Source organism: Stegodyphus dumicola, chromosome X1 (genome assembly GCF_044657685.1).
Source record: "Stegodyphus dumicola isolate Sdum_Otavi_A_Nest chromosome X1, ASM4465768v1".
NCBI classification, from domain to species: domain Eukaryota; kingdom Metazoa; phylum Arthropoda; class Arachnida; order Araneae; family Eresidae; genus Stegodyphus; species Stegodyphus dumicola.
In genome coordinates, this window is record NC_140780.1 from 96,884,235 (window position 1) to 96,906,578 (window position 22,344).

General features: G+C 33.2%; 1 protein-coding gene across 5 annotated transcripts in view; it reads right to left on the reverse strand.

Moving 5' to 3' along the window:
- Positions 1-8,280: 8,280 nt before the first annotated feature.
- Positions 8,281-22,344, reverse strand: part of LOC118195866 (uncharacterized) — a 219,932-nt gene continuing 205,868 nt past the window's right edge. For all 5 annotated transcript variants that reach the window (XM_085808113.1, XM_085808111.1, XM_085808112.1 and 2 more), the window contains 3 exons: positions 18,613-18,851; positions 16,991-17,143; positions 8,281-10,694 (listed from right to left, as the gene is read on the reverse strand). In XM_085808113.1, the coding sequence (XP_085664239.1) occupies positions 10,596-10,694; positions 16,991-17,143; positions 18,613-18,851 (491 nt within the window). In that variant the 3' untranslated portion in view covers positions 8,281-10,595. The remainder of the gene's footprint in view (positions 10,695-16,990; positions 17,144-18,612; positions 18,852-22,344) is intronic.

Here is a 22,344-nt window from a genome sequence, read left to right on the forward strand (position 1 = left end):
ATCTTTTCCGCCATGAGCAACTGAGAAGTCTTTGTTGCATACACTGCAGTGTGCGTGATTCACAGAAATTTCGGACGCTTTAATGCATGGAAATTCTGAAGAATATGAATCTTTAAACTTCTGCTTTGATAATTTTGGCTTCTTCGTTCGAGGCAGCATTATGATTAAAAATCTTTCACCTGATTCACAGTTCACAAGACACACGCTAAGCTCTCGCCGTAAACTACACAATGCAGCCGAATGCAGCCTAAACACGCATCAGCGAGGAACCTGGGAGACAGACAATTGGGTGGAACTATTGATAAGTCGTTAACGGTTGGAGTTACTGATCTACGATTGGCTAATTCTTCAAAACTAGGAACGCACTCAACACGTGATATATGATAACACGAGTATTCAGCCAATCATCGGATGAATTAGTTGGTTCCGTTTTGCGTACTGGTTCTCCTGCTCTTGTTTCTGTAAAATCCGTAGTTTTTTCCATACTTTTCGTAGCTCGTAGTTTTTCATGAATTTCCGTAGAAACTACGGAGAATCCGTAGTAGTTGGAGTCTATGAATATGGTCTGACGAGTCTTCTTTCACATTGTTTCCCACTTCTGGCCGAGTTTACGTCTGGAGAACGCCATCTCAAGCCTATAATACAGACTGCTTGTTGCCAAGAGTGAAACATGGCGGGGGTTCTGTTATGGTTTGGGCAGCCATATCGTGGTTCTCTGCTAGCCCCATGATAACTGTGTCAGGGCACATGACTGCCAAGACTTATGTGAACATTTTGGCCGATCAAGTTCATCCCATGGTACAAACTTTGTTCCCCGATGGTGATGGTGTCTTCCAAGACGACAAAGTCCCTGTTCACACAGCTCACATTGTCTAGGACTGGTTTTCTGAGCACGAGGATAAGTTGTCCCATCTCCCCTGGCCACCACAGTCACCAGACCTGAATATTATCGAACCTTTGTGGTCTACATTGGAACGGAAAGTTCGTTCTCGTTATCCACCGCCAACATCGTTATCTGAACTTGCCACCGTTTTTCAGGAAGAATGGTATAATATTCCCTTGGCAAACATACAGGAACTGTATTTATCCATTCCGAGAAGACTGCAAGCTGTTTTGGATGCCAACGAGTTTCCTACACCATATTAAGCAAAGAAACATGTTTTTTTAAAGGTGTTTCCATATTTTTGTCCAACCCCTGTATTTGAGATCGTTTGATATTCAAACCATATATTTATTTATTTTGAAACATCTTAAAAAATCTGATGCGGACATCACATGACTTCCTTGTACACCAAATAAATTAAACACATTTTTTGTTAAACTTCATTTAAACCTATTTCGTTTGAAAATAAAATAGGCTCTTCCATTTTAAAATGCCCATTTGAAACTGCCGATTGCAATAAAAAGAGAGGTGCACAACTAGATGTTACAGCAATTCGCATACAGAAACTTTCAACATTTTACGGTTTACCGTTTTTGAGTTATGCGATATACATGAATACATACGTACGGACACACGTCGCGCTAAAACTAGTCAAAAATTCCAAATATAAAATTTCAGCATTTTATGGTGAAGTTATGCGACATACGTACGTGTAAGCGTCATGATAGAACTAATCAAAATGGAAATTTCCTTTGAAATATGAAAATCGAAATTTTTCGCGATTACAATACTTTACTTATTTCTCACAAGTCAAAACGATGTCATAAATAACTAACTTCTAATAAATTTATGATGCAATCTAAAGAATTATTTAAATCTAATACTTTAATCTGGAATAAACTTAAAATATTTGAAAACTAAATATAAACATAATATTAAAATAATTTGTGAATAATTTGTATTCGAAAAATTAGAACATGAGGTCAAAAATTCTCACAAATTCCCCTTGTATATTAAAAAGTATTTTCTAAGAAAAGAACTGTAAAGAATGCAAGATAAATTTTTCATCATCATCGAAGCAATTCCTTAAAGAAACTGAAAATTTAAAGCATTTTACGTAGTTTCTATTTCTGATGCATATTTACTTTCTTATTCGGCATATATCTTGATCAAGGTACGAGCAATATACAGCATATGTGCTAGTATGCAAACTATAACGTAGCCAAATAGGAGATAAAATAACATTTTAGCAACCAATCCTGTGACGAAGATACCATAGGGAGAAAAACTAATTTCACTCGCTAAATTCAACGGAGGAGAGAATTAGCTTAATTATATCCACATGGTAAGGGGGGCCCGCTTTTGAAGTAGTTTGAGTCAAAATACTTGCCGTTTTTACGACAGACCAGATGAGTACACACGATTATTTTTCATGCCGTTTCCTGAAAAAGCCGTAACACTCGGTGGGTTAATGTGAACGGCATTATTAAGCAAACACATGAACTAGGGAACTATCTTGACAAGCATAAAATAGACATCATGTTACTTAATGAGACCCACTTCACACCAAGTCTTTAAAATTCAAAATTCCAGGTTACTCTGTTATCAGAGACGACCGTGTCAGAAATATACGTGGTGGCACTGCTATACTCGTGAAAAATCACCACAGTTTACTAACTCCCGCCTACTACTCACACTGAGCGTACGGCAGTTCTAATTTACAGCAACGCAAATGAAGTTTTCATTTCAGTGTATCTCCCACCAGGAAGTACAATGAATACTCAGGATTTAGGTATTTTGACTTCTACAAACTACCCAACGTTAATCGCAGGAGATATGAACGCAAAGTTCCATACATGGAATTCACGTACTAATAACGGCTATAGTATTCTTAACAGATATTTACTGAACAGTGAAGTCAGAATTGTTGCTCCGGATCAACTCACCCGCTTGCATACAGACGGTAATGGAGATATTATTGGTATTTTACTGCTCAAAAACATTAATATTACTCCTTATTTAGAAGTTCAAGAGGATTTGTCTTCGGACCATTTTCCCATTAATTTTGATTTCTACGGAATCTACCCACCAATTCACCCGAAAGTCACAAAGTTGATTGGAATGCTTACACAGAAAAGCTGAGATTACCCTTGTGTTAGCACTCTTGCCCACTGTGGTGACATTGAAAATGAAGTACATAGGCTCACTTATAAAATGCAAAACGCGATGAAAAGTTCTACGTACATAAGTAATCCAGGAAATCATCTTACACTCCCCACCCGAATTAAGGAAGAGATAAAAAGAAATCAAATCAGAAAAATTTGGCAATGCTCTAGAAACCCCAGTGATAAAAGAGAACTCAACTATCTTAATAGAAAAATTAAAGCTGACATTGCAGAATACCGGTCTGAAAAATATTGATAGCGATCCTGGGACAATATGGAAAATTGGTCGCTCACTTAGAACGCAGAGGACGTATCACATCTGTCCTATCCATCACATGGGAAATATCCACCACTCGGAGAGCGAAATAGCGAACGTCATGGAAAATGAGGTTGAAAACATCTTTAAGCCACACCCCCAGGAAAACTCCGAACAGGAGAGAGAAATTCAGTTCTCAGTCGATTCCATTAAGAACAGTCCACTTACAAGTTTTATTGCACCCACCTCTCCAAGAGAGATTCGGCAAATAATTAATAAACTGAAAATCCGTAAAGCTAAAGGGTTTGATGATATAAACGAGGAGGTTATAAAAGCTCTACCAAGAAGATGTATTGTCCAGTTTGTTAACATTTGCAACGCGTGTATTAAGCACTGCTACTTTCCACAGCAGTAGAAGCATAGCATGATTATTACCTTACCTAAACCAGGCAAAGATCCAAAATTAGTTTCAAGCTACAGACCTATCAGTCTGCTAGCGGCACTAGGAAAGGATTTTGAAAGGGTCTTAAAAAATAGACTGACTACCCACTTAGAAAGACTCAACTTAATAGATGATGCTCAATTTGGATTCAGAAGTGGGCATAGTTACTGCCCACCTAGTTCTTAACTTAATAGAATATATTGCAAACAACTTCTATAAGAAAACTGCAGTTGCTGTGTGCTTCGTCGATTTCGAAAAAGCTTTCGATCGAGTGTGGCACGCAGGACTTTTTCACAAACTCAGCAACTTCTTGCTCCCTACAAGCTTTATTCACTTAATGATTTCTTACTTAAAACGAAGAACGTTTCAAGTTAGATGTGGAAATTCAATCTCTGTAAAAAAGATAATCCATAGTGGAGCCCCTCAAGGACGAGTTCTCTCGCCTTCCTTATTTAATATTTATATTAACGAAATGCTCTGTAGTTCTGTTCAGAAGGTACTGTAGAAATGTTTATGTAAATGATATAAAATTTAATAATGAGATAGCTCCCACTATTACAAATACCTAGAACATTGTACCTTACTCTAATTAGGCCAATTATATTGTATGCAGTGCCTGCCTGGGCAACAGCAAACAAAACAAAACGTGCCAAATTGGACATACTACAAAACAAAATTCTAAGAGCAGTGTGTAATGCACCGTGGTTTGTAAGAAATGTAGACACCCAAAATGATCTAAAAATCAAATCAATACCCGAGCAGATTATAATTACATCTCATAATTTTTTCGAAAGCGTAAGAAATTCAATTTACGATTCTATCAGGAATCTCAGTGACTACGACCCGACTATAGAGAGTGTGGTAAAAAGACCACGATCGATACATCACAACCCCTCTTGGTGATTGCATATATGTACACAGTTTCATCTTTACTTTATCGTATTCCAACTAAAATGTGTTTGTGTAATGTATAAGTGTCTGTGCAACCTGCCAAAGCAAGTATAGATTTGGGGTTTCTCTCCTGGCAGAGCAGGATAGAGACTTTGTGATATTTATCAATTTTATTTTATTAATTTATTTAATTGCAATGTGAACGTAAAATCAAATCTTCACCAAGAGGTACTGTGTGATACAAGTTAAACTGAACTCAGCTCAGACTAGAGTAGCCATCAATGATTTAAAAACTATAAATGTATTTAATGAACTTTGTGTTCTTTACCAAAGTCTTTTATGAAAATAGTTTTAAGAACAAGAAATTAATATGTGTATTTCAAGAGATTGCAAGCTCAAAGCTTTAACTGTGATTATGTGACCAAAGAGCTCTCTAAAAATTTGTGCTCATTTTCGAACTTAGTTAGAACTCTCAACTCAGAAAAGCGATCGAATGCGACCATAAGAACTTTGAACTTAAGACACTGTACTTGACTTTGCCTTTTCACGATCTAGATAGCCAGACTACGGCCATGAAAAGAATTTACACCTCTGGGTGTTGGTAAATGTATGGTTTACCTTTATTTATTACAACAGTGAAATGCCAATGGCTTTTAGGATTGAATGGCAAAAGCTCAAAGAAGTTATGACCATTATGCAGGATGTCTATGCTATGCTATGCTTAGCCCTTCTTGTTCCTGTTTCCATTGCTCCTGGTATGCTGTTTCAGCACTCATTGGAAGATGTTATTACGATGCGTGTCGTCCAGCGATAAGTACCATGGTTCTGGGCCATGTTGGCTTTTCCAAGATTGGGTGACATCCAACTTCAAGTTGTGGTTCCCGGTGATCAACTGCCGTGGTTCCATGGTTAAGCGGAGTCAAATCTCACGTTGTGGTTTTTGGTGAGCAACTGCAGTGGGTGGCATCCTGTTTCCATGATTGAGCGGCAATAACTCTCAAGTTGTGGTTTCAGTGAGCAACTGTTGAAGGTGACATCCTTAACAGGTCTAGCGGTGATGTTTTTCCAAGGTGTGCCTTCCCGTCAGCAACTGCAATCAGCGGCATTTACCAATTCAAGTATACTCAAGGTTTAATTTAATTTTTCAGGTGCCTTCTTGGCCAAAAGCATAGCCCTTTTCAGTCAAGTGAAATTCAAATTAATCGCATAGTTTTGCTCTGTGTTTTTTGCGAGTAATTGAATGCCAGTATTCATAGAACAGGTAATATATTTACTGTATCATTAATAGAGTAATATTCTTTAAAGGAAAAACCTTTGGAATTAATGAATAGTTAACTGAGTGTGCTTTTTTGACAATGATTATGTTACAACCCTTTAAGTTTCTGGTATTGATCAAATTTATTTATTGTATTTTTATTTCTATATATATTGTTAATAAATTGGTTAAGTTTAAAACTTTTGTCATCTATGTCAGCATAGTACATAATCCTAGGGAGCTTCTATTACTATTTCTGCTAAATGTTTTCTATAACTTTAAACTTTGCTTTTGCATTACTGCTGCACAATGCGCTAGCCACCAGGCCTCATTTATGCACCATGGTGAATCCAAATCAACTGTGTTGTCAAACTAAACCCTCCAATGAAAATGATCCTACACAAAAAAAGATTCGGTTGCAACATTAATTCAAAACATTTTATAAGAAACGTTTAGCGCAATTTTTTGCATTGTCATACAACATAAAACAGAAAATTACCACAGATCACAGGAGTTACCAAATAAAAGCGAAACTGGTTTTTCCTTACAAAACACAGACTAACAACAAATATCTCCCATTCAGTTTCTTTAGTTAGATGCTGATTAAATGATAGAATCTACAAAATTTTGTGAAAAGGGAGAAAACTCACCTGAAACACTGTGATAACGCCCCATGAGGCCAAATCTAAATGAAAAACTGTCATTTTAGCTTAATGCATGATGTCATATTTTGGTAATATTCCACTTTCAGATTATGCAGAATATATGTTAATCATATGTATTAAATATTAGACTCCGTTACTAGATATAAACTTTATACCCTTTTACCCTCTGTTGCTCTTCCACTACATGGAACACCCAACTTGAATTGCTTCTGAAACCGTTAAATTCAACTGTAAGTTAATTAAACAACTGTAAGTAAAAGTGCCTTTAAAATATACTTCAAACTTCTCTTTTTAAATAGTAGATGGCAGCATTTCACAAGGAGACCCAGAAGTTCCACTTATTTTCTATATTTTTTTTTTGTGAGACAAAAAAATTTGTTTGAAAAAAAATTCTGTATAATTTTCATGGTTGTACTCTATATTATTCATTATATATATATATATTTTTACATTTTTCATACAAAAAGCATGCACAGAATCATTGAATAAAACGGGTGTTCGATTAGCAGGAACACTGCGCCTTTAGCGATCTCATGCTATTACACATCAGAACATCTGTCTTAGGAGAAAACATCTGTTGTATATGTTTTCTATTTCGTTGTTTTGGGAGAATGAAGTCAAACAAAGCAGTCTTGAGGGGTGAGATGTGGTTTGTGCTATGAAAGCCCAAATATGGGCATCCTGAAATTGTTGCGAGTAATTTTCAGGCGGGAATTTTATCAGTAGCTCGAGCCATTTTAGGAGCTGTGCGAATTTTTTGCTATCGCTTTTTAGTCTCATTCCCATTTATTTTCAATAATTGTGTAGATATTTTTTGTGTATGTATATCTTAATTTTCTTTAATGTTAATATTAATTGTAATTAGTTTTTTATTACTAATTTTCCATAAATGGCATGGAGAGGTCTCGCTCTTTCCGAAGCGCTAAAAGTGCTTCATGAATTACCCTCGATTCTGAATCAGATCATGAAGATAGCAGCGATACTGAGATATACGCTCCTGAACCACTTGTGTAATCTGATGATGATATGTCGGATGAAACTCATCTATTTGATGAGAAAGTTGATGACCCATATCACCAAGGCCTCTCTACACAGCCTCAAGTTTTTACTTGGAATTCTAAACATATTGTTGCATGGCACAGAAGCCGCACAAAACGAGTTTTGTGTTCAAAACCTGCAAAGTTCGTTTGTGATATTTGAAAACGTGTGACATGCTTTGAACAATTTCACGAAACTAAGAAATCGAAATATTTGTAAATATTTTTATATATAGGACTTGTGTATATACATATATTTATCTCATTTATCCACATATATTCAAGAATGTTGTGTATATCCAGAAAACCGTGTATACAACCATAATACAATGTTTTTTCATTACTATACCCACCGAATTAAAATGGTACGTGCAATTTTTACAAAATTTTACCTGTATACTACTTTAGGCCTAGATAGATGGCATACAACTTTTTTTGTTAAAATTCAGAATTTAAAGTGTAGTGGACCACAAAGGGTTAATTCCATCATTTCAATATTTTATAACTATGCAAAGATCTTTGCTTCTTAACATTTACAATGCTACACCAAATTAAAATATTTGTTTTAAAATGTGTGAACATGTTTAAATTCTCACTGGGGATGGCAGAACTGCTAGTGCTTAAGTAGTAGTAGATAACTGAGTGATAAAGCTAGCCATAAAAATTATATCTAATTAAAACACTGGTTATACACAAAAACATATAAACATTTATTAAAAATGTCCAACAAAAACAGACAAATCAAGTACATAAAATTATTTCCATACACACATCAAATGCCTTAAGAGCTAGATAGATGTATAGAATTCGTTACATAAAAGTAATGACATGACACATGTAAATACATTAATATTAAACAGACATCCAAGATACTACACTGGTGGGAAAATTTAAAGAAACAACTATAAAGCTACATATTAATTCTAATAAGCAAAGTCCAATAAAAGGTAGTTGGCAGCTCAAAGTCAATGTTATGCACTCCAACAAGATTCCACATTTGCTATACAGAAATATGCTGATATTTGCCTGTCTTTGGGCATGATATAAAGGAGCTGAAGCAGTACTTCAGATTCTAATTTCAAGGATTGTACAAGCAGACAGTTAAAAATTTGTATACGGACGACGGAACATGTTGATGGGAAAGCATCCGACAGATAGCGAAAAATGGCATGGGAGAAAGAAGCAAAACAGACATTAACACAGGTTTGTGAAAGTCACTGCTGATGTACGCAGACAATCAGCTCACAGCTAATTCTTAGAACTGTTATTTGGCATTGATTCCTGAAAGGAATAAGTAACTGATACATGGAGTGGAATTTCCCTTACTGAGATCTCACTTTTTAATTTGAGAGTGATTATAGATGTCTTACAAACTGGAGGCAGAAAAGCAGATGCAATAAGCCAAAAAACATCTGTGAAAAGCATCAGCACAAAGGTGGTAAAATCATGGTACATGCAGGTACCATTTTGAATGGTTGCATTATCTTGCACATGTCAAGTTGTGCAGGAGTTCAATTGGCAGTAACTTCTTAATGGAGAATAATGTTCATCCCCAGCACTAGCGAGAAATCTCAAGGGAAGGCAGTGGCCCATACACTTGCCAAATTTAATTCAGTACATGGGAAGACACACTACAATGCTGACACTCAGTTTCCATCTAGCACTCTCCAGAAGCTTCAATGTGTTAAGGCAGGAACTCCTGCAGAATCTAATGCACAGCATGGAAAAGCACTGTAAGCTTGCATTCTGATCAAGGGTGCCCACCCAACTTAATTTTTTCTGTGTGTGTCTAAAATGTTGACACATCAGCTTAATTCAACTAGTCTTTAGATCACATTCCCTACATTCTTTTTTATCTAAATTTTATTTTTTTGCTCAAATAGACAATTCTGCATTTTGGACAGGGATATCATGCATGACAAAATAAAGATTTTGAGAAAGTTTCATGTTGTTAGCTGAAACATCATTCAAGCTACCTGGATTTTTACAGTTGTTATTTTAACTCTTCCCACCAGAGAATAAATACATGGGAATTCAGGACATTCACATTTTAAAACACTGCCAGGGAAATAACCCCTAACCATGAAAATCATGATTGCATAAAATTATATTTTCAGTTAATTTCAACATAGTTAGATTTTAATCAGATTAAATTTTTTTAAATAATTTTTTTTCTATTCAAACACTAATTAGGGAGATTCTTCATACATATCAAGAACGAAAGGATTAAATTCAATGCACTTTGTTTGCAAGTGTAAGGTATACAGTTAAACATCTATCATCAGTATAAAGAAAATTCAATTTGCAACTACATTGCAGATAAACTGAACATAAATAAGTTCTTACGAAAATAAGAGGTATAACACTAGCTCTACTGCCAAACATGACAAAAATTAAATTATTATTTAGTTAATACATCTATATATACTCATATACATGAGTTGTTTTGAAAAAAATCCTACAGTTTTATCAAGAAATACAAAAGTTAAAATATATTCAACTAATCTTTAAAAGCACTAAAGATTATATAACAAGATTGGAAACAACAGCAATTCATGTTGCAGAGATATTTTTCAGGTTTCCTTTTTCATTTAATTGTATTAATTCCTTTTTTCATTTAACTGATTGACTATTAAAGAAACTTATTAATTTGTTTTAAAAACTGAAGAAATTGAAGACAGATCAGGGGAAAAATTAATAAATTTTCATTAAAAGACCTTTATCATTTATAGAAATAAAAACACATTTAAACAATATACAGTATTTTATAATTTCATCATTCAGCTCCAACAACTAAACTTAAAAAAAATAAAACAAATATAAAATTCTTACATACATAACATACAAAAATTAACACAATACTTAAAAAATCAAATGTATTTGAAATACAATATCAATCAAGTATTTATTCACAGATATATATTTCACACAATATTACATTTAAAAGTTTTATTTGACTTGTCACACTAGTTGACTTGACAGACAAATGCTTTTACAAACTTTAATCTTTTGATGCTTGCACCTCAATTTTAATTTTTCGTTCACCTGATGAATCTTCACTCGTACTAACCACTATTTCAGGACTTTCTTTAACAGGAATCTAGAAAATCTCATCCATGTTTCAAGAAAGTATAGCAATTTAAAAAATAAATAAATGCATGTAATTTACTAATACCTTCAGAATGTTTCAATACCATAAAACAATACAAAAATAAAATTCTTTATAAATAATATAAAACAAGTTTTTACAATAAAAAGCACATCATGATAATGCAAAAACACTGGATTAAAAAAGATAATGGGTTGTGAACTCTAACATTCTATAATTGCATTAATTAATGTTAAATTTCTTAAAAACATGTACAACAGTGTATGTTCTTTTTTCTATAACTTTACTATGCTTGGACAACTTTTTGTAAAAGCAGTTGGATAAGGCAGCTACTATAAAGGATGATGCACTAATATGAATTATGAAAGGGAAGTTATAACTTGCAGCATCATAAATAACTTTCTTCAATTTTGTAAAAGTATTTTTATACTCTTTTGGTCATAGTTAGGTTATCATTGATTTTGCTACATCACTGAAAGAAGAAGAATATGAATAATTGTATGAAAATAATCCTAAAATGTTTTATATTCAGAAGTTATAACCTGAACTAAGTTTAAACAAACTGAACTTTTTATGGATCTGAAGCATGCTTACTGGAGCCTACTAAATATAAAAATTTAATCGCTTATTACGTAAAATAATATACAGTACACAGCCCAAATTCTCGACATACAGTATCCAGACCTCCTGCTAAAAAAATACATAGAATAATATAAAAAATTCACCCTTTTGCAAAGTCTAGAAATGAAAAATACAATAAATGCTCAACAAAAAGAATCAGATATACCATGACTGTGATTTTCCTCCTGATTAACTCGGATAAGGATAAGGCTATTTCTGTTGTCTATGGAGCTGCAATGTAGCCAATTTTTATCTACATTTTTATCACAGAGATTTAGATCACTTGAAAAACTATCCTTTAATAAGAAATATTTATTCCGATTCCTGTATTGAACGGGAACATTTAAACATATGCATAGTAAGATGAAAGAAAATCTATCAATTCTTTAGCTATGGTTTATTTCGCTAAAATGAATAAATAATTTTCCTATCTGATAATACTGCTAACTTACATTTATTGATGGTTCGTTTAATTTTGGTCCAGAAGCCCATTAATGCATACTTGTACCATATGGGGCTTTATAAAAACATGTAACAACATTAACATACATTACGGATATGTAAGACACCAAGTATGCCATTTAAATATGATCTACATGTTAAATTTTAATAATTAACTGGCAACAAATTGATAAAACATTTTTATTTCTATTAGCCAGCTTAGTTAATTTTCCCAATAATGTAACATTATATTTTAATAGAATCATTTTAGCATTTGAGTTATGGGCTTTAAAATAACTGTTACACTATAATTCATTATGTTGCAGATAGCACATTTAGAGAAAACTTTAGCATACACTAACAGATCCCTCTTTAGAGTATAAGAAACATAGGCCTAAACACTTAATTTTGCTTATTTGCTCAACACTTTTCACTGCTATGAGAATTTCAGTTTTGCCATGCAAACATTTTGGTCTAGCTGAAATTCAAATAAAAGAATTTTAAATTTCTGATTTATTACTTCATTTTTCCCCTCTTCATGCTTGGTATCGGGACAACGTTTGCTTTTTGTAAAATATTGGCTATTATTTATTTCTCATAACTCAAATTCTTTATAGATAAATTTCAAGTTCTTTAATATGAGGATGAATTAGTTGTACTCTAACAATTAAATTCTAAAATCAAATTATTCATAATAATTTTCACCATAACTGAGCATAATAAGTTACCATATATGCTTGATTTCATGCTAAATAATTTTAAATGCTTTATTTATTAGAATAAATTTAGGTTAAATGGCAAGGCATAACATAAAATCAAGGGCTCTTTTCCAAAGGAGGAAAATAGAAGACTTTTTAAGGGAAGAAAATTGGTTTCCTTTACCATGAAAAAGATGAAATTCCATGTTGTCAGCCCAAACATGGGGATATGGACTAAGGTCAAATTACCAGTATTCAGTGATCTTAACACATGGTCACTAATGACAGTTTTTTATTTGTATATGAAAAGTATTGTACAGGTTTCTTAATACTATAATATCCATAGGTGTACTTACGGACATCAGATTTAACAGCTTGTTAACATGGGCATTAGTTAACAAATATGAATCTTTCCTTAAAAGAGACCAACTTATCCGGCATAATTTCCATGAGAGAAGGGAAAAACAGCAATTTAATTATATAATATGACACAATCTTTAGGATGTATGATTTGGAACAATGGATAATCTTTTTCATCGAATTCAGTAGTTACAGTTAGAATCAACGCTAAAATTACTCAAAAACATGATAACAGAAAATATATTGTAAAAACTACTAACTGGAGTAATCTCCTTAATTAAAGGACCCAGGAAAAAAGAGATATGCTGATTTATAAACTTACAGACTAGGTGTTCAAACAGCAGCTTAATCAAGAATCTATTTTTTATTCAAAGTCTCTTAATATTTGAAATTTTTTACCTGTGTAACTAAAGATCAAAATATTCTTTACTATACTTAATTATTTCTTATTACCATGTTTAAACTCTAATAAACTTTTATTGAAACCACTTTGCTGACTCAGCAAATGCAAAACATATTTTAATCAAGAGATAGCTTGTTACTTATTTATTATTTAAAATCTTTTCTCTGTGTTTAATAACCACATTACAATGATTATTCATATACTGGAATCTGGAAATTAAATTGAAATGCAGTAGAATTCCCATAATTTGTGATCACTTAATCTACAAATGCTGCAAACCACACTCTTTTTTTAATGTACACAAACAAAATGTTGATTTCTGGGAAACTGAGCATGTAAAATTTTTCTTTCTTTGAGGTAATTTTTTCTTATAAAAATAGATTTACAAACGTCTTAATAAAAATACACTACATTTATTACTAAAGTTATGTGGCCTATTCTGTGCATGTGACAGCACCTCAAAAATCTAAGGAATTTTTTAGATAGACCTTCAATTAAGTGTTTTTTAAAATTAGTTTTGAGTACTATAGAATTCATACATATAAAGAACCTAGCTATTTTCAGCTTTTCAAATCTTAAGTTCCAACCTAAATGTACCTTCTAATTGGTCTGTTTATGTTTTGCACAACAAGCAAGCTCATTTATATCAATACAATTGGGAAAGATTCTTAAAAATAGCCCATGATAAGATTACTCTGGTGTTAAAAATCAAAAACATAGTAACTAGAGCATTAAAGAAAAGCAAACTACTAAATTTAAAATCCCAATTCTAGTACTATTTATGAATGCAAGGAACATAATGGTAGAATTCAATACAGGAAATACTATGGGAGTTTTGTACACAGTCAGCAGGTTTTTCTCTTGCTTAAAAAGTACATTGACAGAAATTTTGCTGGCAGATCTACAATATTTTTTTAAAGCAAAATGCTTCGATGCATTTTCAGAAAAGTCTCTATTTCCTCAAAAACATTTACTATCATTTCTATCCCTTCATCTTCCCACTATGATTTTCTTAGTGCTGGCTTTTTCTTTGCACATAAATGTGCTAAAATATACTACTTTTATCTTCAATACATCCTGATTAAATAGTTCTTATAATATGAATAATTACTTATGTACAAACAATCTAAATTGAATTAAAATGATATAGAGAAGAAAATTTAACAAAACCTTCAACCATATTTCAAGGGGAAAAAAGGATTTTTTTTGGTTAGTATGTATATGAAGCTAAATAAAAGCATGAATAATGTGATTATATAATTATTGCATGCAATCTTAGCTTGAATGCAATGTTTATTTTCACAGAAACTGTACCTTTCCATTAATCTCTGCAATAAAAAATTTAGATATTTTTACATGTCAAAATCTAGCTTACAAAACTAATATCCAAGAACAGCTTTTATACAATAAAAATCTGATCACATATATACGAGATAATATAGTTAACTGTGAGATCCATGAACTCAAAATTTAAAAAATACTATGAATGCCATACAGACACTCTGTAAAATAAGAGTTGCAGAACTTTGAATACAATATACACATGCTAAAAATATGAGGATTTGACTTAATGGCAACACTAGTGAAAAGAAACTAAACATGGATCTGATGCATGCACAATAAAATTATGTAGTTGAAGTGCACAAAATGAAGCCAATCCAAAAAATTGCCAGCATTCAAGCTTTTGTTTTTTTGCTATATGAATATTCAAGTGCTTAATACTTTTAAGGACAACACCGTAAAATGCTTGCTGATATAAGCAGACAGATTTTTAAGTTACTAAGGCAAATGTTCTTCAAAATCTATTAGACTTTCAAGTTTTAAATAATCTGGTAGTACCATAACAGCACATAGGACATGTAAATTGTGTACTCTTGATCTGTGGCATATGCCCTGTTAAAAAAAATATGGGCCGCTATGATTTGAGATATAAATTGCTGAGGAAAGAAAGTTTTGATAGTTGATTTATGACCGTAAGCTATGAGGAGAGAAAATTATGAACAGAATGAGAAATAACCAAATTTTACTTTACCTTTTTATCATTGAAAAACAAAAAGTGTACATTTTGTACATGTCATAGTGCAAAACTGCGACATTTTGTATACAAATGAACTCTGATAAGAAGTATGATTCACCTAGCTAACCATACTGCACATATCTGTGAGACATGACATCAATAAGATTATTAAAGGACTGGGATAAACTGTTTTGGTAATAAGCAGCCAGTAATCTTTCTTGCTAGAATGCCCAAAACATGTTCAATTGGGTTCATGTAACATGAACAAGCTATCTAATCCAGTTGATGGATTCCTCATCAAAAACGAGTTTGCCCTCAAAATAAATTTAACCTTGATTATTGTTATGCAAGACTACAAAAGGTCTTTATAATCCCATTCCTATAATAACGAGCTTTCAGTTATCCATTTCTAATGATCAACAGGGTTGCTACAGCCATTAATTAATAGATATCAGCCCAGACCATCACCCTACCACCTCCAAACTGAACACTTTCATCCACAAATACAGGAATATTCTGATTGAAACATTTCTCCAAATGATAAGAAACTTATTTTCAAGCTTGTGCACTAAAATGGAATTAATCTGGGAAAAGAACATGGTTCCACTTATTTAATTTCTACACGTGATGCTCTTGTGACCATTTTCTGCAGGCGACACAACACTCATTATTAAAGAAACACAAACCACAGTGTGTAAGCATAAACCAGTATTAGAGAGTCAGTTTGAATTAAAATACAGGTCCCAACAGCTTTCAGATGCACAATAGAGTGGCCTACATATTGTGGTTACTCCTAGCCATTAGTGTTAAATATCAATCCTCATTTTACATTACTGCATGCCTACAACTTTCTCCTGGCCTGCACCTGATATTTCCAAACCCTGGTCTTCAGGCTGGAAATGACCCTTCATATCTAAAGGCTTCTAAAGCAGGTTCAATCTGGCCAGCTTCTAAATGCAGGATGGCTCTCCAAAGCTACCAATATGGCTAAGCCATGTAGTCCAGACTATTAAAAAATACTTGGTGCATGTCAATTGTTTCTAATCTCTTACATAAAAATGCTGCAGATAACTTTCAATTCTTCAATGAAAACTTTGCACTTTCAACATTTATGTACAAAATTAAATTATTTTTGAATTTGTAAATGTGATAATATACCTTTTTAATGTATTTTCTTTCGTTTTAATATCAGCTAATTGATTATATCATTGTTTCAAACAAAACTCCCAATACTCCCTGGTAGTTTTGAGCAGTGTGTTTTGCTGTGGAAAATCTCTCCTAAGTTCTTCATTGCATTCTTTGTAATGTTTTACTGCAAAATATGCTTCAGACAAGAACATTTACTGCAGTAGAAGTACAATCTGTTTTCCAAAATGAAAATATTAGCACTAAAATTGTTAAAATTTGGAACACAAAACAATTATTTGTTTCAAGATTGCTATTACACATATTGTTGACACGCACAAATCACACTGCATTATTTACCTTGTCAAACTTCTGTTTAAAACACACATTTTTTAATTTATGGACTTTATTACACGAGTCTTTAATTTCGCATTCTGGCAAAATATGATTTAAAAATATTTCTCTAAGGCCCACAGGTCAACCTGCCTACTTTACTTAAAATTTAGTACTTAAGTTTATGAATTTTATGAGAGGATAAGAGGGGGGAATATAATCAGCAAACTACGAGATGGTTATACAAAACAGAAATTTTTCTGACAGTTATTAGATATAGTTTACTTACATTTATATTGGTGACAATATTTGTTTCAGGAACTTTCAGGTTAGCAAGAGAAACTGATGGAGATGCTGGTGTAGCTCGGTCTATAGGCTTTGAGGCAAGTTTATCGGTAGATGGGCCACTTGACTCTTTCTGGGTAATAGCAGCTTTTTCTTGCTACAAAAATTAATAAGACATATTAATTGCAAAGAAATAAATACTTACAAACAAATATTATTTCAGAAATTCCATTTCTAATATTCAAACAGAATTTTCCGAAATACAATTTTTCATTTTGCTATATCAGATCAATTTTATATTGTTTATTACATTAAAAATCACAGAAAACAAACTTAAAAAAGGTGTATAAGATAAATTACTCTACAGTTTTTTAAGTATTGACTACAATAATGCAAGAAATATTAAAAAAATTGCATTAAATTCTGTACGATTATTAAAATGAAAATACTTTCGTAACATTAGATTTTAGAAATATTAGATGCTTACTACTATCATTGACTATAATTATATACGTTTAGTGGCTATAGTGATTAGTTGATACAAATTAAAAACTTTATAATAAAAGTAACTCCTCCAGAAATTCACAATAGAAGATTTATATACAGAACACAGTACGAAATCCTGAATCACTGGAACTTGGGCGATTCTGAAAATTTTAAATCATCAGTTTAAATCTAGTAAGATGGCATATAGACGTAGCTAAATCTTCACAGTGTCATATGCTACATCTTTAGTACCTAAATCTGTACATGTTTTGGTGACATTCTGTAGCTGACTTTTTGCTACAGAACTGGACGTAAATGGTGGTTCTAATCCGGTAGCGTGATAATTCCATTTCAAGACACCTTGTACTTAATGTTACTTTTTTTTTACAAATTTCACAAAACAGTGTTCCAAAGCAAGTCTCTTTCTTTCTAATGCCCAAAATTGTTTGAGAAAATATGATTAAACACACCAACGTGAACTGTTTGCGCAGACAATATTTGCGGTGGTGGGAAACTTTTGTTAAAACAAGATACATATATTTGGCTGGTGGTCCAGATATTAGATCATTCAGGTTATCTAACATCTAGATTTTGACTTTCTATTGTATGTTTCATTTGAAACTTAAGAATCTAATTAAGAAAAACTTTTAAATATAGACCAATAACAGTAACTAAAAATATTTAATATCTGCATCACTTAAATAGTCTTTTATGTGAAAATTGCTTCCGTGAAATAAAATTGATTAAAATTAACCCCCTATAGATGGATCTACCTAAAATGAAAGACTGGTCTCTAGAAATAAACATGAAATAAAAATTTTCAATTCTTCCAGTTAGCACAAAATAATACAAAAGAACTTGCAAACAGCATTAATAAATTTATCTAGCTCAGGATATTTTTTAGCATTACTTTTAACCATAGAAATGCATAAGATTATAAACAAATTCCTCCTAATTTTTCTAGAGAAATTAAATACACAAAATATAAATAAAAAATTTTAAATTAAAATTTCATGATAAACTGCAGTATAGCTTAAAAAGAGATTTCAGAATTGAAAAGAAAAAAAAAAAAAAAAAAAAAAAAAAAAAAATTAAAATGAAACAAGAAAGCATTAAAGAGTTTCGAAATGTGTCCCTTACTCCTTGTACCGCAGATGTTTTCACTTTGTGTACCAAAATGACATTTGGCTTGGCAGCTGTAGAAACTCGCATCGATGATGACGTACTAAGTGTTCCAGCAGGCAGTGTAACACGAAGAGCAGTTGATGTGAAATTAGGACACAGACCTAATGCTGAGACAGCAGACGGTGAAATGGCACGTGAAAGACAAGATCCACTTGGCTGTGAAATGTTCACAATTCGAGCACGCCTTATTACTCCTAGCAAATAAGGGGGAGAATAAAAAAGATCTAGACTGCTCTACAAATATACTTAAATACACTTTTTTAGTTTAAAAATTTTTATTTTTAAATACAAGAATAACATTTTATTAGAAACAGAGCTTAATTGATTATATCAACAGCTGTAAACTGTTTATTTATAAATATAAAAAAAATGGTATACTTACATACAAAATATACGCTCAACTTAAATAAACTGGTTTCCATTGTAATAGTAGACATATGTAATTATTGTTCATTACTGCAAACTGAACAAACCACAGCTGCTGGCAAAACTGTCACAGGTACATACTAGTGATGAGAACACCTTATTCCTTTCAACCATTTAGACATATATCATGAACCATTTCAACATATATCATGAAATAAGCATAAACTCCTCCAACTGCTTTTACTTTCTCTGAAAGCAACATTATTCTTCTGCATTAGGAAAGAAACCAACTGAAACTGCACCAACAGCTGATGTTGATGCAATTTTCAGTTCTTTAAATCATCATAAAACAAAGCAGCAAATACAGAATAAAAACTAGAATTTTAAATTGCAAAAATGTAAAAGGTATGCATTATTTTTGAACAAATAATTCAGTTGTTTAGCTGCTGAGATATTTTCAAAATTATGACCTGAATTTGATGTTGCAAAAAAAAATATTAGCAAATAGTTGTTTTCCTTTTGCTGGTTATTAATTACAATGGCTACCATTAATTAAGACATGCATTCCCAAAGATAAAGGACATCCATATTTCTTAAATCATTTATGCCATCTCATTGTTTCACATTACAAGTTTACTGACTATATTTCCACACTTTTCTTTTACAGAGAGAGGTTCATCAGAGGCTGAGTGGTAAAATCACTAAACAGTGGGAGTTTGACCAGTTTTCAAATCCTGGTAAATGGGCTGCTTGCATGGGAGTTTCATGCAAGTTATGCTGACAAATGCAATAAATAGCAAAAATAATTTCTTTTTTAACTATTACAATACTGTTGGTCATATGCGACAAAAAATAAAATGATGAGGTTGTAAACACTGATGAAGTTGAAATTATAATTGTCATACAGAAATTTAAAGGAAGTTTGCATGTAATTTTTATATACATCAATGCTATAATGCCTACTACTCATTGAAATTCTGTAGTGTCTCAAAGCAACTGCCCAATTTGCCCAGCAATTTTATGCTTGTTCACATATAACAAAGAATATTATGATGGCTTAATTTTTTTTTGTTTTTAATGCATATAATAAAAACTGTGCAGTTAATAAAATTTTATTTACATACATTTAATTTTATACCTTATAGTTCATACAACAGGGAATGTAACAAAGGAAATTACTGCATCTGAATACATGAAAATTATTCCTTCTTAGCATAACAAGTAAGTATGTCTTTTGTTGTTTGTTTCAAGATATTTTGATACATCTAATGACACAAAATTATATTCATTTCATTTAAATTTTTTTCTATTTAGAAATCAAATTTGACCACTTAAAACTGTGAGAATGCTAACAATGAAGGATTAAATCTGTTGGTTTAAAATTCCATCATTTTTTAGCACTCATAATTATAGCTGGGGGGGGGGAGGATTCTTGAAAAAGTGTCAAGTTTCAAATGACACCCCTCCAGTTCTTCTTTTTTTAGAAGATGACTTTTCAACAAATTTAGAGGTACCAAGACTAAAATTCTGCAGTGATTAGACTTATCGTTAAGAGAGGGGGACCTACACGAATTTTAAATTTGCAATTGCAAATATTTGCATAAGTAAAATTTCTTGAAATTTAGAACCAGGTCAGAAATTATTCCTGACATCAGCTTTAAGAGACAAACAATGAAATCAAGCTAAATAAATTACTTGCACTGCAGCAAAGAATGTAGCGTTACACAATATACAAATAACATATTTTTTTCACTGGCTCTCTGTCATTTAGAGGTGGTGAGAATGGGGAACCTGAATATGCTGATAAATGGTGAGTGTTAATATTAATATGAAACGAAATGAAAACTTTAATATTATTCTAAAAACTAATCTCAACTTCTGTAGTAATGTTTCCAAACCCAAATTTGATCACAACAAAATATTCACATAATATTGGCAAAAGAATGCCATGGCAACTTTTGTAGTTAATAAATGCAAATCCATGTTGTTTCAGCTCTCGTGAATCTACTGATACATACACTACGTCAAAAGTAAAAAAATATAACAAGGGAAAAAATTATTAAGAAAAAAGTAATGTATAAATAAATGTGAAATCTGTTCTAGAGGATTTAATACTACACTGGGTGATCAAATGAAAAGGTACAAAACGACGTAAAAACGTAACAATTAAATATTTGCATATTCCGCCATGGGAGAACGTAGCGAGACATCTCTGGATGTGATTGGAGTCTGACTGGGATCGGAGCACGCACGGGCGGCCGCATGCGCAAGAGAGAGCAGAGGCTCTTATCAAAAGTGGCGTCCAAATCATGCGGCAGTCCGTATGAGGATAGGATGGCGTTCGCGTTGCAAAATTCGACGACTGAGGAGCAGCGAGGTGTTATCCGATTTCTGACAGCGGAAGGTGAGAAACTGGCAGCTATTCATCGCTGGATGGTGATAGTTTATGGGAAGAAATGTGTCTGACACGTCTGTCAGAAAATGGAGTGCCCGTTTTTGTGCAGGCCATGAGAGTGTGGGTGATGACCCGAGACCAGGCCAGGCAAACACTGTCATCACGAGCGATCTCATCGACAAGGTGGACGACCCAGTGAGAAGTGATCGACATGGCACATTGCAAATGTTGGTGGTGAAGGTGGATGTCAGCTATGAAATCGTGTGGACAATTGTTCACGACAGGTTGCGATCAGCAAAAGGAACTGCGTATGGGCTAGCACTGGACACATCTGTTTCGGTATCAGGAAGATCCTGCTTTCATGGAGCGGATCGTCACAGATGATGAGACCTGGTGCCATCACTACGAGCCAGAGACAAAGTGGGACAGCATGCGGTGGAAGCATGCATCGTCACCTCCCCCTAAAAAGTTCAAAGGCGTGCCATCAGCAAGCAAGGTGTTGCTCACCGTCTTTTTCGACGTACAAGATCAGCTACTTGTGGAATTCCTTGAGCACTGAAAAACCATTAACTCCGATGTGTACTGCGAGACACCCTGATGCCTATGCAGGTCCATCAAGAACAAAAGACTGGTGCTGCTCTCGGTGGGTGTGGTTCTGCTCCATGATAACGCGCGCCCACACGTCTCCAGAGTCACATACATGGAACTGACCAATTTCAAGTGGGAGACGTTGGACCATCAGCCCTACAGTCCGGACATGTCGCCCTGCGATTTCCATGTGTTTGGTCCACTGAAGAAACACCTGAAAGGGAAGCGCTTCAACTCGGACAACGTACTCAAGGACGCTGTGAAGGACTGGGTCTCGTTACGGCCACAGGAATTCTGGGAACAAGGAATCCTGTGGCTTGTTCATCAGTGGGATCGTT